A 13071-nucleotide genomic window follows, 5' to 3' on the forward strand; every position below is an offset into this window, starting at 1 on the left:
CCCTCAGAAGTAATTTTTAAAGCTTGAAGTATAGTCTGTATCAATGACGTATTCGAGGCACCAGTTTAAGAACTTCCAGTACAGGGGCGGTATTCTGCAAGAGTCTACCTAGTGGACTGTCCATTTCGGCTGTTGCTGATTGGCTGCTGCTTGACGTGCAGGAAAGAGACTGGCTGGCACCTTCCTGCACGTCAAGCAGCAGCCAATCAGCGACAGCCAAAATGGACAGTACAGGTAGACTCTTACAGGTAGACTCTTACAGAATACCGCCCCTGGTCTGAAAAAACGGAGGCTATACCAGCTGTGCCATCAAATCTATTATGAAAAAATGGAAAGAATTCCAGGACATCAAGAAAAACCACCCTAACATAACTGCAACAAAACACGTTGAACCTGAATAGTCACAATAAACAATTTTTAGCAAGAAGGTAGTCTGCACCTGAACTGTCTTTAAGACCTTTGTGTGTTTTCTAGCACCTGCAATTGCCAAATAATCAAGAAAGTGAGAAAACTGGCACCTCGGGTTGTTCTACTCATCCAACCATAGTTGCTGTTCACCAAAATTTCCAAAAAGACACGTCGAACAGTGCTACTGCTTGTCGCACATCGCGGATCTGCAGTTTTCTCCCCCCCCCAGCCCCTTCTCTTAAGTTCACCCACGATTCCAATTGGTCTTAAAATAGATGAGCAGAGTTACAGTTGCACAACCCTAAAAATTTCATGTGACAGGCTAATAGGCAGAAAGCAAGGCCTAACGCACAAACATGCAGCGAAGTACAGTTATAAACGGTTACACCAAGATTTTGGCGCACACTTTTGTCACTTACGTTTCCTGCGCCTTGTTGAACCATTCACAGTATGGGCCTCAATATGTGCGTAATGTCTTTCTTTTTGGCTCCCAACACTCCTCTCATAGCAAGGCACTGCGTCTTTTCGAACCCATTTCCAACACTCTTTGTGCCGTCCTTCTTTATCAGAATGTTGAAGTCCTCAAGGAACTGAAATATAGTTCAAATAAAACATGCACAATACCTTGTAAGCTCACATACAATAAAAAAGCTACAAATCAACACCACCGCTAAAGTAAGCCAGAGTATAATACATAAGCGTACCCCAATCGCATTAGAGCATAATATGTTGCAACTGTCGACCTATCGCATACAAGAATAGACTGGCTGCACTGAAAAATGAAAACAAGAATTGACTCGCCATCCCGGCCCTGTGAAAGTGGATGTCCAGTGAAGCTGTTGAAAACCACCCCTACAAATGCTGAGGGGGTGTGCAATGCTTCATTGCTCATTTCCTCCTCCGGCACATTAATCAGTGACGGGAGAATGCAGATGTGCGGACTTTCCCTGTGTTGGAATTCCACGGCATGCCACAGCTGGTCTTAGTGCCGTTTCTTTTTCCTAATTATGCATTGCCTATCCCAGTGATCGAAGCGCTGCTCCAATTGCTCCAAAAGAGAAGCACTGCTACCTGCTAATCCAAAGTGTCATTTTTGTTAGTAACTGCTCCGAACCTGCTACGAAACAGTGCTATGGACCACTTCCGTTGGAGTGGTCCATAAAACTTGCTACCTGCAGACATGTCAAGTTCGACGGTGAAATGTAAGATTACTTTCAAGTCATACTGATGAACTGCTTGCGTCGTCGCAGCAGCGATATGTGACCGATTACTTTTATCATGCGATATTCAGGTTATTGTATAAGCAATATGTTTCATAATAATTATTAATATGTATGAGACACTTTGGTGATGCTTTTAACTCCAAAAGTCCTATGGCATATTTTGCCATCTGCCCCGAAAACACCAATGGCTGCTCGAAAGTAGCATTTTTTTCTGCTCCGAAAAGACTTATGGCTACTCCACGTAGCATTTTTTCTGCTCCGAAGGCTGCTCCAAAAAGTAAAATAACGCTTCCATCACTGCTATCCATAGCAGGGCTGCAACAACAATGAAATCAGTTGTTGGGCTGGTTCTTTTATATATGAAAGGCTTACGACGTTATTCCCCCCGTTGCGCAAGCGGCTGCTGCTGCAACAGTAAACCTTACTGGGAAACATGTACGGGGAGCACTATGTGCTTCACATTGTTAGCAGGAGTGCTTTATGAATTATTGGCGCCGATTTTATGGCAGTGCAGCTAAAGCTCATTGCCTAATCGCTATCAATAGTAGTACCACACACATACCAGACTGCACTTTGGGCATGCAAATAGCAAGATCAGAGATAATTTCTTGCACCTGACATTAAGATCTACTTGGAGCATTGAAATACAGCCAAGCAGCCACATTATTTGCAGGAACCTCCAAAAGCTTTCACTGAAAGTTCACGACACATAAAATATGTAATGAAAGCACATACCCATTCCTTGTCTGCCAGGTACGGATATTTCTCCATAGCTTCCACGGGCGACATCTGGCAGAGGTCCTTTGCTCTTGCAGTGTGGGTCAGCTGCAGCCTGCAGAGCATTTGCGGCCTGTCAGGGTTTGCCTTTTTAGATTCGGAAACCAGCCAGGCTTCATGCTGTGCAAGGCTGCAGCTGTCCTCACCGCTGGACACCAAACCTTGTGCCTGCACAACAAGATATGAATTGCATTTTCTCAAGATGAAATGGAATGATAGATGCAATGAATAGAATAGCAATACTTTAATGAGATGTAGGTAGAATGCAAAGTATGAAACACTAACCAAAACGGGTCCAACTTTGCCACGCTGCAACACTTCTGCAGCGGCACCGTTCGATGTTCTCGGCCGCTTTGCCGCAGTGCCGAACTTCTGCCTATTTATTATCACTCTATCGGTGGCCAGCTTCCTTCTTTCATTCTTAAATTTATGCCGCAGCATCACAACCCAAGAAGCCTGCAATTTCAAATAATCTTTAAAAACTCACTACATAAAAAGTATCCCCTCTTGGTCCAATGATAATGGTCTGCAATAAATGACCAACACAAGACAAAAAAAGACAAACAATTGTGAGGAAACATGGTACCAGCAGCTCCTATAACAGATCTGTTTTTGCAAAATATTCAAAATTTTAAAAAATTGTGACTGGACATTTTTAATCATTTAACTTGATTGCTAAATGGGGTAGACATTACTTGCACATTAAATCAAAATACGAATTGAAATTACCTTCTAACCAGTATTGCACCTTTTGAATTGTAGCCAGTGAAATTGCAAGGCATATCTACTTGCAACAAATTATGAGGATGGTTTGATTTCAAACGTGCAGAGTCCCACTTCTTAAACAAAATGTCATTTTATGCTCTAGAGCAAAAAAATAACTAAAATGTCCATCTACTTTGTCGCACACTTTTCGAATGAATATCTTGAAACTGGTGTAATCCTGAGAAATCATTCACCGCGATTATGAATCGTGAAGTCATTGTTTACAAATTGTAAGTTGCAATATGCCCTAAAGTGATTGAAAACTTTAGTGCAATTTCGTTCACCAGTTAGTGAATAAAAATTTTCAAGGAAGTAATGTCCTCCTCTTCAAGTAAACCAGTTCCAAGGATTACAGTTGTGCCATACGCCACACGAGATTTGGAATCGCTGTTTGTGATTAGGCTTCTGTGACGTATGTTTGGCCACCTCACGCAATCCCTATGCTCGTACAGCACAGTAAGTACTACTCAACTAATTTGTGTTCATTCTTCACAACTATGACTACGAATTTGGATGATTCAACTGCAACAGTTAAGTGCTTGCACATATGATTGACAGCGCTTCTGGCGCTGTGCCAAGTATACTATCTTCGCACTGTGGCAAGAGCACTGTAATTCGTGCGACGCATCCAGTGCTGAGTCTCGCGAAAGTGATCACCGCAGAATACTGCCCTTGATATATTGAAAAAGCACAAAAATACAAGATTAACAGAGAACGACGAGGCTAATAACAAAGAATGGTGTGCACAAAACCATCTAATATAAAATACTTAAGCAAGTACCAGGTCTCTAAATAGGTAGCTACTGAATGCCCCGAAAGTTTAGCCTTCTTACCCTGTGTGCATCCTAGCTCGGCTAAAGTAGGCACTTGGTCGCCAGTTACTATACTCCATTGCACGAATAGTTTGAAGCACTATCGAAGGTACGAGGCATACACTGGAAATATCATTGCGCAGCAGAAAATAGTTCTGTGCGCAACTGCCTGACTAATGGCTGGATTAGAGAGTTGTTATCGCTTGGCACTAGATACATTACAGCAACACACAACCAATATTTCATTACATATTTGTATTTTTCAAGCTCGATCACAAACTAGATCCCTACTCTGAGCAGATTAGAAAAACAGCACAACTCATGCAGTGGTATCACAACTCAACCCCATAAACGAAGATATATGCAAGTATTCTGAGAGCCTACTCACATGTCCACTGCCACAGGGATCAGCAAGCTCTGGGTAGCGGCGCACGAGCGTGGACGCAGTGCCCTGGTGAAACTTGTGTGATGGATACCTGTAAAATTATTTAACTTTATGCAATAGTACCTCTTTCTGAAAGTAAAGAAATATTGCAATTTTAACATTGCTGCATGCAAGTTTACTCACATTGTATGCGCAGTCATTTCCTGAAATAAGGAGTCGACAATCCTTGTTGTTATATACGATGTGAGTGGGATGTTCTCCTTCACAACACCGTTGAGGAAATGAAGATCTGGGAGGGCAAAGCCCATCCCATCATCGTCCTCTTGGCTAAACAGCAACAAAGGCACAGAATTAATTACTGTAACTATACGGCAATAAAACTGCTAGTAGTGCTGACATTAGCAGAGAAATGGCAATGTTTTCAATGGCCAAGCTGCACCGTACACCAGTGGTACTACACGACCATTATATAGTATGTTAGTATTTGCACAGCAATCTGAATGTTAGGCTTTATTATCACTCCTTAAAGAAAGCAGACAACCCGCTTTTAGGGTACTAGTTTTTAAAAGTTTTTTTAGTGCAACATAAACCTGCGAGTAAGAGCCCAATGCTTCTAGAGTGGCAGCACAAAACCTTCCACATTTTCTGCATCAAAATTTATCAATCTGCAGTCGCGATCGTGTTATGAATATGTACACTGAAAACATTGATAAGCAAGCGCAATAGTGATTCTCCACCGGCTTTGTTGGCAACGGCCAGAATCACCAAGTAGTGCTATTGATGTAGGACTGGCTGGCACCCATTTCCAACACTATAACCCGATCGCATTTTGCATCTCACAAAGAAACCACCAAACTCGGGGTACTTATTCACAAACTTGCATGCGTACAAAGGCCTCATGTGTGCCGCCATGCAACAAAGGTCACCACAGGTTTGGGGCTCAGCACGATTTTGGCGTTCTACTCATTGCCACGATAGTAGCATTATCTAACATGCACACGAGATCATAACCTGCACATGAGTAAGCGTAAACACCTTTATAGTATATATGGTTTAAAACAATACATATGGTGCACCTAATAGTTGACCTGCATACAGAAATCATGCTTATGTGGTCTACATTCTACTTTAGAATTAAGGTTTCACCACGAAGTGGCACTTTATACTATTTTTCAAGACATAATGTGCCACTTCATAGTGATATTTCCTACTTAAACCATGAACATCAATGCTCAATTCAAAAAATATAAATTGGCCTTTTCAATTCCATCTACATTTTATGACATGTTATGGGCAGTTTTCCGTCCCTTTAACTTGCTAAAAAGCAGGTTGATTGCGTAAACAAAGTCTACAGCAAGAAAGCCTGTTAGCAGAAAAGTGGTCAGGCTGAAATGTTGCAAGCAGCCATAATTTCAAGGGACCAGAACTGATATTGACGGTTGCATTTGACAGCTATAAATGTAATCTACGCGATGTACTATGCCCCGAAGCAAGTTTCCACAAGTTGTTTGCAATATACCCCATGTTCAGTATATTGTCGACCCCCCAACACCAGAAAACTTCCATCAGAGCAGACCGCTCTTCATGTTGACTTTTACTGCTGCTACAATATACCATACGCAGATTGCAAATTCAGTTATGTAGGACACTAGAAATCTGAATAAATTTTTAAAGAGCACTAAAAAAACGGCTTAGCTGAGCACATGCAGACATCTGGGCAATAATAGACCAAAATGTCAGCAAGTTCCCTTTTGGAATCGCCCATTATTCAAACCTGACAACGCTCTTAGCCAGGTGGACGGAAGCCTTCATCACATCTATGTGAAGTCACTTCATCACATATTCAAAGAGTACTTATCCTGTTGCAGTGTTGAGCTTACTGCACTGTGAAAAAGGTGTTGAACGGACATCGAAAGTGGCAATTTTCACGCGTCATTCATAACAACATTTACAGTTGCTTTACGATTTTACCTGGCCATATGATTTTTGTAATACAACTAACAAAGCGCAGTAAAGACGAGGGACTAGTCGAGATAGGACAAGCAGTAACTTTCAACAAAGGTTTTAATGCAGATCCTGAGCATATGTATACACCCATCTGAATCTACAGAGAGAAAGAAGGAAAACTGCCACGTGCTGTCAATGTCAAGAATGAAACCTCTTTTTTTGATAAAGCTACTGACGGCCAACTGGCTGCCCAATGTAAAAAAATGTGATGTTCAGCCCTCCTTGCCGTCCTCTTTTCGATCAGACTGTTCTCGTGTATCGCCACTGCAACAGCTTGACCAGGGAAAATGTAGAAGCTACCGAGATGGCACGTGCAAGAGATGATTGGCCATCAGTAGCTTTATGAAAGAAAGGTTTCATTCTTGACATAGGCAGCACGTGGCAGTTTTCCTTCTTTCTCTGTAGATTAAGATAGGTGTATATATATGCTCAGGATCTGCATTAAAACCTTTGTTGAAAGTTAGTGCTTGTCCTGTCCCGACTTGTCCCTCGTCATCACTGTGCTATGTTAGTTGTATTACGATGAATAACCAACATGCCCAAACCTATTCCCTTGAGACGATTTCCTGCGAATAAATTTTTAATCAAATGTACCAGACCTGCTAATTCTGGAAATCATGTAAGCTAATCGAGATTTCACAATACCGCAAATATTCTAGCAGATACACAAGCCAAGCAAGGACTGCTTATATTTTAATAATGTTAGGAATGGGAGCCATGCTCAGCACTCTGTACCTTGTAGCGACGTTAAAGCTTCTTTCAAGGGCACCTGCTGAAATCTCTGCATCGTATAAGGTCGGCTCCTGCAAAGTTCAAGTTATTGTCGTTGTGCTAATACACAATGTTACGACACACAACATGGAATTCAAACAAACCTTTATTTGAACCTAAATTTGTGCCGACACGAAAGCTAAAAGGTGCTAGTCACCGTTTGGGCTGTCACTGATGCAGTCACATTCCCGAGATTAATTGAACAGTTCATCAGTGCAACCACTGTCACTCTGTCCTAGTGTCCCATGGGTCACTGAAGGATACTTGAGTAACTTAAACACGAAGATGCACGCATGACGCTACCAGAGAATACGTTTTCCCCAGTGCAGGTAGAGGGCACACTCATTAGTGCACCTGGAACAGCTAGTGGCAGACACTAGACCGTATCTGAACTGCTGCCTTTGTTTTGACGGCATGAAGTGATCTGTCTTTGACAATGAGTTCTGAAAAGTAAAACTACCTCCTGGGACACTTGGAAACAGAGGTGTATAAAGCAAAGTATCATTTTGTTAAAGGCTGTGCCATTTTTTAAAGAAAGATGTGCTTGGAAATGGAGCCGAAATGTAGCAAACCTGACATTGTCACAGCTATAAATCAGCAAAAAATATGCAAATGCATGAACAACCTCTCTCAAGTCCTGGATCACTTTCAAAATCATAGCCCTACCTTTTAATTTATTGGAGTTCAATGTGTCAATACAGGGGTTAATTTTAATGGAACACTCCTGTTTGTTCCTACTTGTAATTGCAATTGCTATTTGTGCACACACAATTTGTTACACGCTACCAACTGCGTTATTCTATCTCAAGTGTACCAGTTCGCTTGTTTTTATCATTCTTACCTGCAACACTTATTGTCTGTTATGTGAGGGCTATCTTAAATTATGAAGTTTTAGGGCCAAAACCATGATCTCATCATTAGGCACGCTGTAGTGGAGGGGGGGGGCTCTGGATTCATTTTGACCACCTGGGGTTCTTTAACATGCACCTAAATATAAGCAGCACAGGCATTTTTGCATTTCGCCCCCATAGAAATGCTACCGCCATGGCAGAGATGTGATCTCGTGACCTCGTGCTAGCAGCGCAACACCATAGTCACTAAACAACCACAGTAGGTACTGGTAATCTTTCATGACTATTATTGTTTTATTGCTATATGCATTTGTTCAGCCATGAGAAAAAAAACAATGCAGACAATGATAAATTTTATGCAAGAAAAACCAGTTGTTCTATACGACATAGTGTAACAGTGTGGGCATATAGAGCATTTTATAGTATGCTTTGACATAACGAGGAAAGTTGTTTTTAACTGAACAATGACCATGTTGCACAAATCCGGCTTGCTTTCCACAAACTCAAAAGATGAAAGAAAAGCAAGCTGATCTAGCATGCTGACCGATGTGCCATGCTGCTAGGGTGACATATCTGTGCAGCACTGCAATTGTTTAGAGCAACCAAATTTCTCGTTGATATCAAATCAGAATATAAAATGATCTATAACCCATATTTTTATTTTGACTGCTGCACTGCGTAGTATCCTATGCTGCAATCCCCCCCCCCATGTCGCAATGCATTTCTTCCCAACTTTACCCCAATTTTCGCAGAATTTTAAGCTTTAATTTCTTGTAAATATAGTATCAGCTACCATGCAAAACTAAACAGCTCACAATGTGCCAACATTTGTTATAGAACACGTCAAGTTCCCTTGCATGAAATATTTGCTGCATTCTGAATTTCTCTCTCTTCTCTGTTAGCCATTATTTTTTATCTCATTGCTAGTAAATTATTTGCGATAATTATGAAACATTGGTTTTTTCAAATTGCAGTAGTAGGCATGAACAATAATTTTGTAGAAAATATTCTGCATGACATAGTTTCACTTGTTTGCACAAAATTCAGAGCACCCTCATGGCAACAAACGTTTTTCAGAAGAAAAAAAATCGCTCAAGGTAGTACTGCCCACATTCAGGTGAAATACTATTTTTTATGTATTCTGATACGGTCGACGAGAGAGCTGGTACACTTAAGATGAAATGACCCAGCTTTGAGGCAGAAGTACTTTTAATTAGGTGTTGCCCTAAATAAGCTCAATAATTAAAACTATCATTCCTTAAAGTGAATTTGGCTGTCAAGGTACTGAGGTGCATGAATTTGCATTCCATTGTTTTTTTTCGGTTTAACCGGAACAGATCAAGCAGCTCATCTATACACATGAAATGAAAGCAGAAAGCTTTGCAGAAACAAGAATTAAAGGGGGCTGAAAGTGAAATCCTTCTATTCATAGGAAGCCCCCATGCTGACATTGGCCATTACATTCACCACAAAATCCAAAAGCTATGAGCACATACTACAGTGGCTAAAGTAACGTCAATGTGGCTATAGTGTCACAAACAACACATACTTTTGATTAGGAGATCAACTGTACATTCACTGTACAATACTACATTGTAAAAACTGCAAAATAATCTAGCATAATGTAGGAAACAATGCACTACTATTATTAAGGCCAGCATCATTGGAAATTGAAACTTGGAATATAATACCCTCTCGAACCGCCCTTAAAAAATATATACATGATCTTTTCCTTTGAAAATTAACTATTGAATGTTTTTCACATGTTATAAAGGCCCGGCATGGTGCATTTTTATAAATGCACAAATTAAAATATAGATTGTGTAATGTTTGGAACAATTTCCACATGCACAGCAAGATAAATACTACAGGCACATATTCATGGCAAACATTATGTAATAAAAAAGTAGGTATAAAGCACATGACCTGCACAGTCAGCACTGATGAAATGAAAGCCATCTCACAGCTCATCGGAATTGGCATATCAAATTTGGGTATTGAAAAACCTAATCTAGATGCATATAGCAAGTATTCACTAATTAGTAATATTTCCCTTTTCTTAATGTGACATGCTCCAAGCAGTTTGCATGCCTTTATCTCTGCTCTTCCCAAGAGTTTTCATATTGCCAAAGTGTGGCTTGCATTTGCCTGCATTCATTGTGAAAGGTTTTGTGAAGTCTAAATTGGGTATCACAGTACATATTATCAATATGACATAGCTTTCATTCGGCCTCTGCTTGCTGTACATGACAGGTGCTAGACCTGATGCACCCAGTTTGACAAAAATTGCAACACAGGAATGAAGGCACCTCAATTGTTTCAAGGTGTGGCACTAACCTCTTCAATGAATGCTTCTGCCTGATGTGCTGGCTTCACAACGCGCAAAACAGCCATGTCAGGGATTGGATCCTCGTCCAACAAATCCACAAAATCATTGAAGTCTTGGTCAAAAATCTGAATAAAACGTAGAACATGCTGCATCAGAAAAACAATGAGGAACGAACCACAATATGCAATTCTGAACAACGTTATGATGCCAGAAGACTCAAAAGTTGCTATAATGGCCCCAGTTCCCAGCGATGGCGCAAAAAGCGCCGGCCGCAATGTGGGCTGATTATTACGTTTGAACTCCTGAGCAGCTGCAAGGTGCTGCAAAGTACCACATTTCTCTCTTACCACAAACAATATATTGCAATTGTCACAGCGCACTAGAGAATTCAAAACAGCAATTTTTCATTCAAAGCTCCTCTGTTGACTGGACGTGCATATAACAGATTTAATTTTACGAGGCCTCATTTTTTACGAACCAAACACTAGACATGTTCCCTTTCAATTTGTTTAGAACTCAGAAAAAAAATCAATATTCGAAGTTCAATACTGTTTAAAAGTTTAAGTGGTTTAAAACCTTCGAACCACGAGTCGGCATACACTCATCACTGACATCACAGGCGTGAGATAGAGCCGCGAGTGTGAGCGGACCCATGCACGAGATTTAATGCGAATACGAATTAAAATTGGTGACAGTTATTTTAATGTGAAAGAGAGTGCAAGTGGACGTGTGTGAGCAAGTGCCAATGAGTGGGAGTACGAGCTTGAATGGGTGTTACAAGTGTGAAGAAGCAGTTATGAACGCGAGGGAGTGTTGATGAGTACGAGTGGTTGTGAGCAATAACGTGAGTGCACATGGGTGTGAGCCTGCTAAAATATCGTTAAGTATGAGAGTATCGCCTTATTCTGTAGACCTACGCTTAAAACGTTAAAATTTGCAAAGCTTACCTGAAATCTGTCGGTATCAAAGTTGATCTCTGCAGCCAGAAGACTGCAAACACTGGCGGATGCCTTCAGAGCACGCCAATTGGGCTCCTCCGCAAGCCGCATCTTCCTCCGGGCTCCATTGATGCCCACGGTCACTAGGCATGTGATAGCAGTCATGTCACCTCGATGGACGCAACGGAGCTAAAGCAGACTGGCAGTACGGACGACGCGGGTGAAGTGAGAGCTGAAGTGACGCAGATCGTCGCGAAGCAGCCGCTACAACGCTTTGAAATGACGAACCCCACAACCCGGTCTTATAAACACAGAGTACTGCCATGATGGCCATTTTGAAAAGTTGATGCTGATAGCGCTGCCTTCCTTGGACCGAGCATGCAAACACAGGGAGCGAGGAGAACGAGGCTTGGCCAACACACGCACACACATCAGCGCCCGCGCACACATCAGCGCCCGCGCACACACACATCAAAAAGAAGACGTGGGGGGAGAGCTGAACGGGTGATTGATGTGGTGTCCAAATCCATGCCACCTGTGACGGATTTTTCAGGAAAAGAAAGCCAGATCTCGTATGCAATGCTTATACTGGCTGGAGCATTTTGAGAGCCGAGAACACGAAATAAACGCCTTCTTTAAAACATTATTTATGCATATTCAGTGCTAAGCGTCTGCTTCATCCAAGTAACAAAAATACATCGAAGGCGTGCGATAGTGGATCACATAGTCATCATATTTAGGACACTACTCATTGCGAGTGCGCCGGTTTTGCATGCCCTTCGAGATCGTCACTTGCAGTCACAGAAATGGAAAGTCATGTTCACGAACCTAAGTGAATCGCAAAAGCTAAATCTGTTCAGCTGCATAAACTTTTTTGGCTTCGAAGGAAAGAGCAAAGCACATAATAGAAGTTGGAATTTGGGTAGCGGGGAACTGATTGCGCAAACAGACGTTGTTATAAACAAAAAAATGAGGCCGGGAAAAAGATATTTGGAGCTGTATTGCCCTGACAAGTGTCATAAGCAGAGGCGGCTGACGTGCTTCACTGTACGCCTCGCCCCCAAATCTGGCTAATTCATTGCTCCCAGGCAGATGTAATTGGAAAAGAAAAGTTGAAAGGCACTTTAGCATATGCTAAAGAGGATGAATGTGAAAGCCTGCGCGCTCAGAGACATTCATTAAATTACTTTCACATTCTCATTCGAATGCGTTGTTACTTGTTTTCTCTTGTTCTCTTTTTCGGTTGCGTAGACACCGCCACTGGTTCTGCACGTTAGAACGGTCTTGACAAGTCTATGAAGATCATTAAGACACGTACGCAGATTCACTGAATGTTTTTTTTATCACTTTAATCGACGAGCGTAGCTACATGGGCTTGTATATACAGTACCTTCTACTTCATTGTAGCGTAGAGTAGGAGGTAGACGGAAAGGCAAATTAGACAAACACAAAGCGCTAACTTTCAACAACAGATTTATTTCCAGTTCTCGCAGACGTACCTATACTCCTCAAAACGTTATAAGACACGTGTACATTGCTCGGCAAATATGAATTAGACCGGGCAAACAGGATGCTGACGCTTTTGTGGCCACATTGATTATTTTAAATGGTGTCCGTCAACGCGAACACAGATAATTGAGCTCTATTATTGATAAAGAAATTGATGGCGTACTGGCGCATGCATTCGCTTGAATTTTGGCGCCATAGCACCGACGGTCAATTTTCTTCTTCTTCTTTCCGGGATTTTACGTGCCAAAACCAGTTCTGATTATGAGGCCGCCGTAGTGGAGGGCTCCGGATTAATT

At 41.6% G+C, this 13071-nt stretch overlaps 1 protein-coding gene across 1 annotated transcript; it reads right to left on the reverse strand.

The window, feature by feature from the left end:
- Window positions 1-1805: 1805 nt before the first annotated feature.
- LOC119443213 (uncharacterized) lies at window positions 1806-11431 on the reverse strand. The gene is made up of 7 exons (XM_049662117.1): window positions 11276-11431; window positions 10337-10453; window positions 7113-7180; window positions 4554-4697; window positions 4374-4461; window positions 2694-2864; window positions 1806-2576 (listed from the first exon to the last, which is right to left on the reverse strand). Exons 1-7 carry the CDS (start codon window positions 11429-11431, stop codon window positions 2295-2297), a joined length of 1026 nt encoding a protein of 341 aa, XP_049518074.1. The 3' UTR covers window positions 1806-2294.
- Between the last annotated feature and the right edge of the window lie 1640 nt (window positions 11432-13071).

This window comes from Dermacentor silvarum, chromosome 1 (assembly GCF_013339745.2).
Source record: "Dermacentor silvarum isolate Dsil-2018 chromosome 1, BIME_Dsil_1.4, whole genome shotgun sequence".
Lineage (NCBI taxonomy): Eukaryota > Metazoa > Arthropoda > Arachnida > Ixodida > Ixodidae > Dermacentor > Dermacentor silvarum.

What these genes read in the sequence shown, in the direction of transcription:
- LOC119443213 (XM_049662117.1), bottom strand. Translation starts at nt 11,431, where the DNA reads ATGACTGCTATCACATGCCTAGTGACCGTGGGCATCAATGGAGCCCGG. An exon ending in AGCTTTAACGTCGCTACAAG is followed by an intron (nt 4,698 to 7,112) that starts GTACAGAGTGCT and finishes GTTGCTGTTTAG; the next exon opens with CCAAGAGGACGATGATGGGA. An exon ending in GCAAAGTTGGACCCGTTTTG is followed by an intron (nt 2,577 to 2,693) that starts GTTAGTGTTTCA and finishes CTTGTTGTGCAG; the next exon opens with GCACAAGGTTTGGTGTCCAG.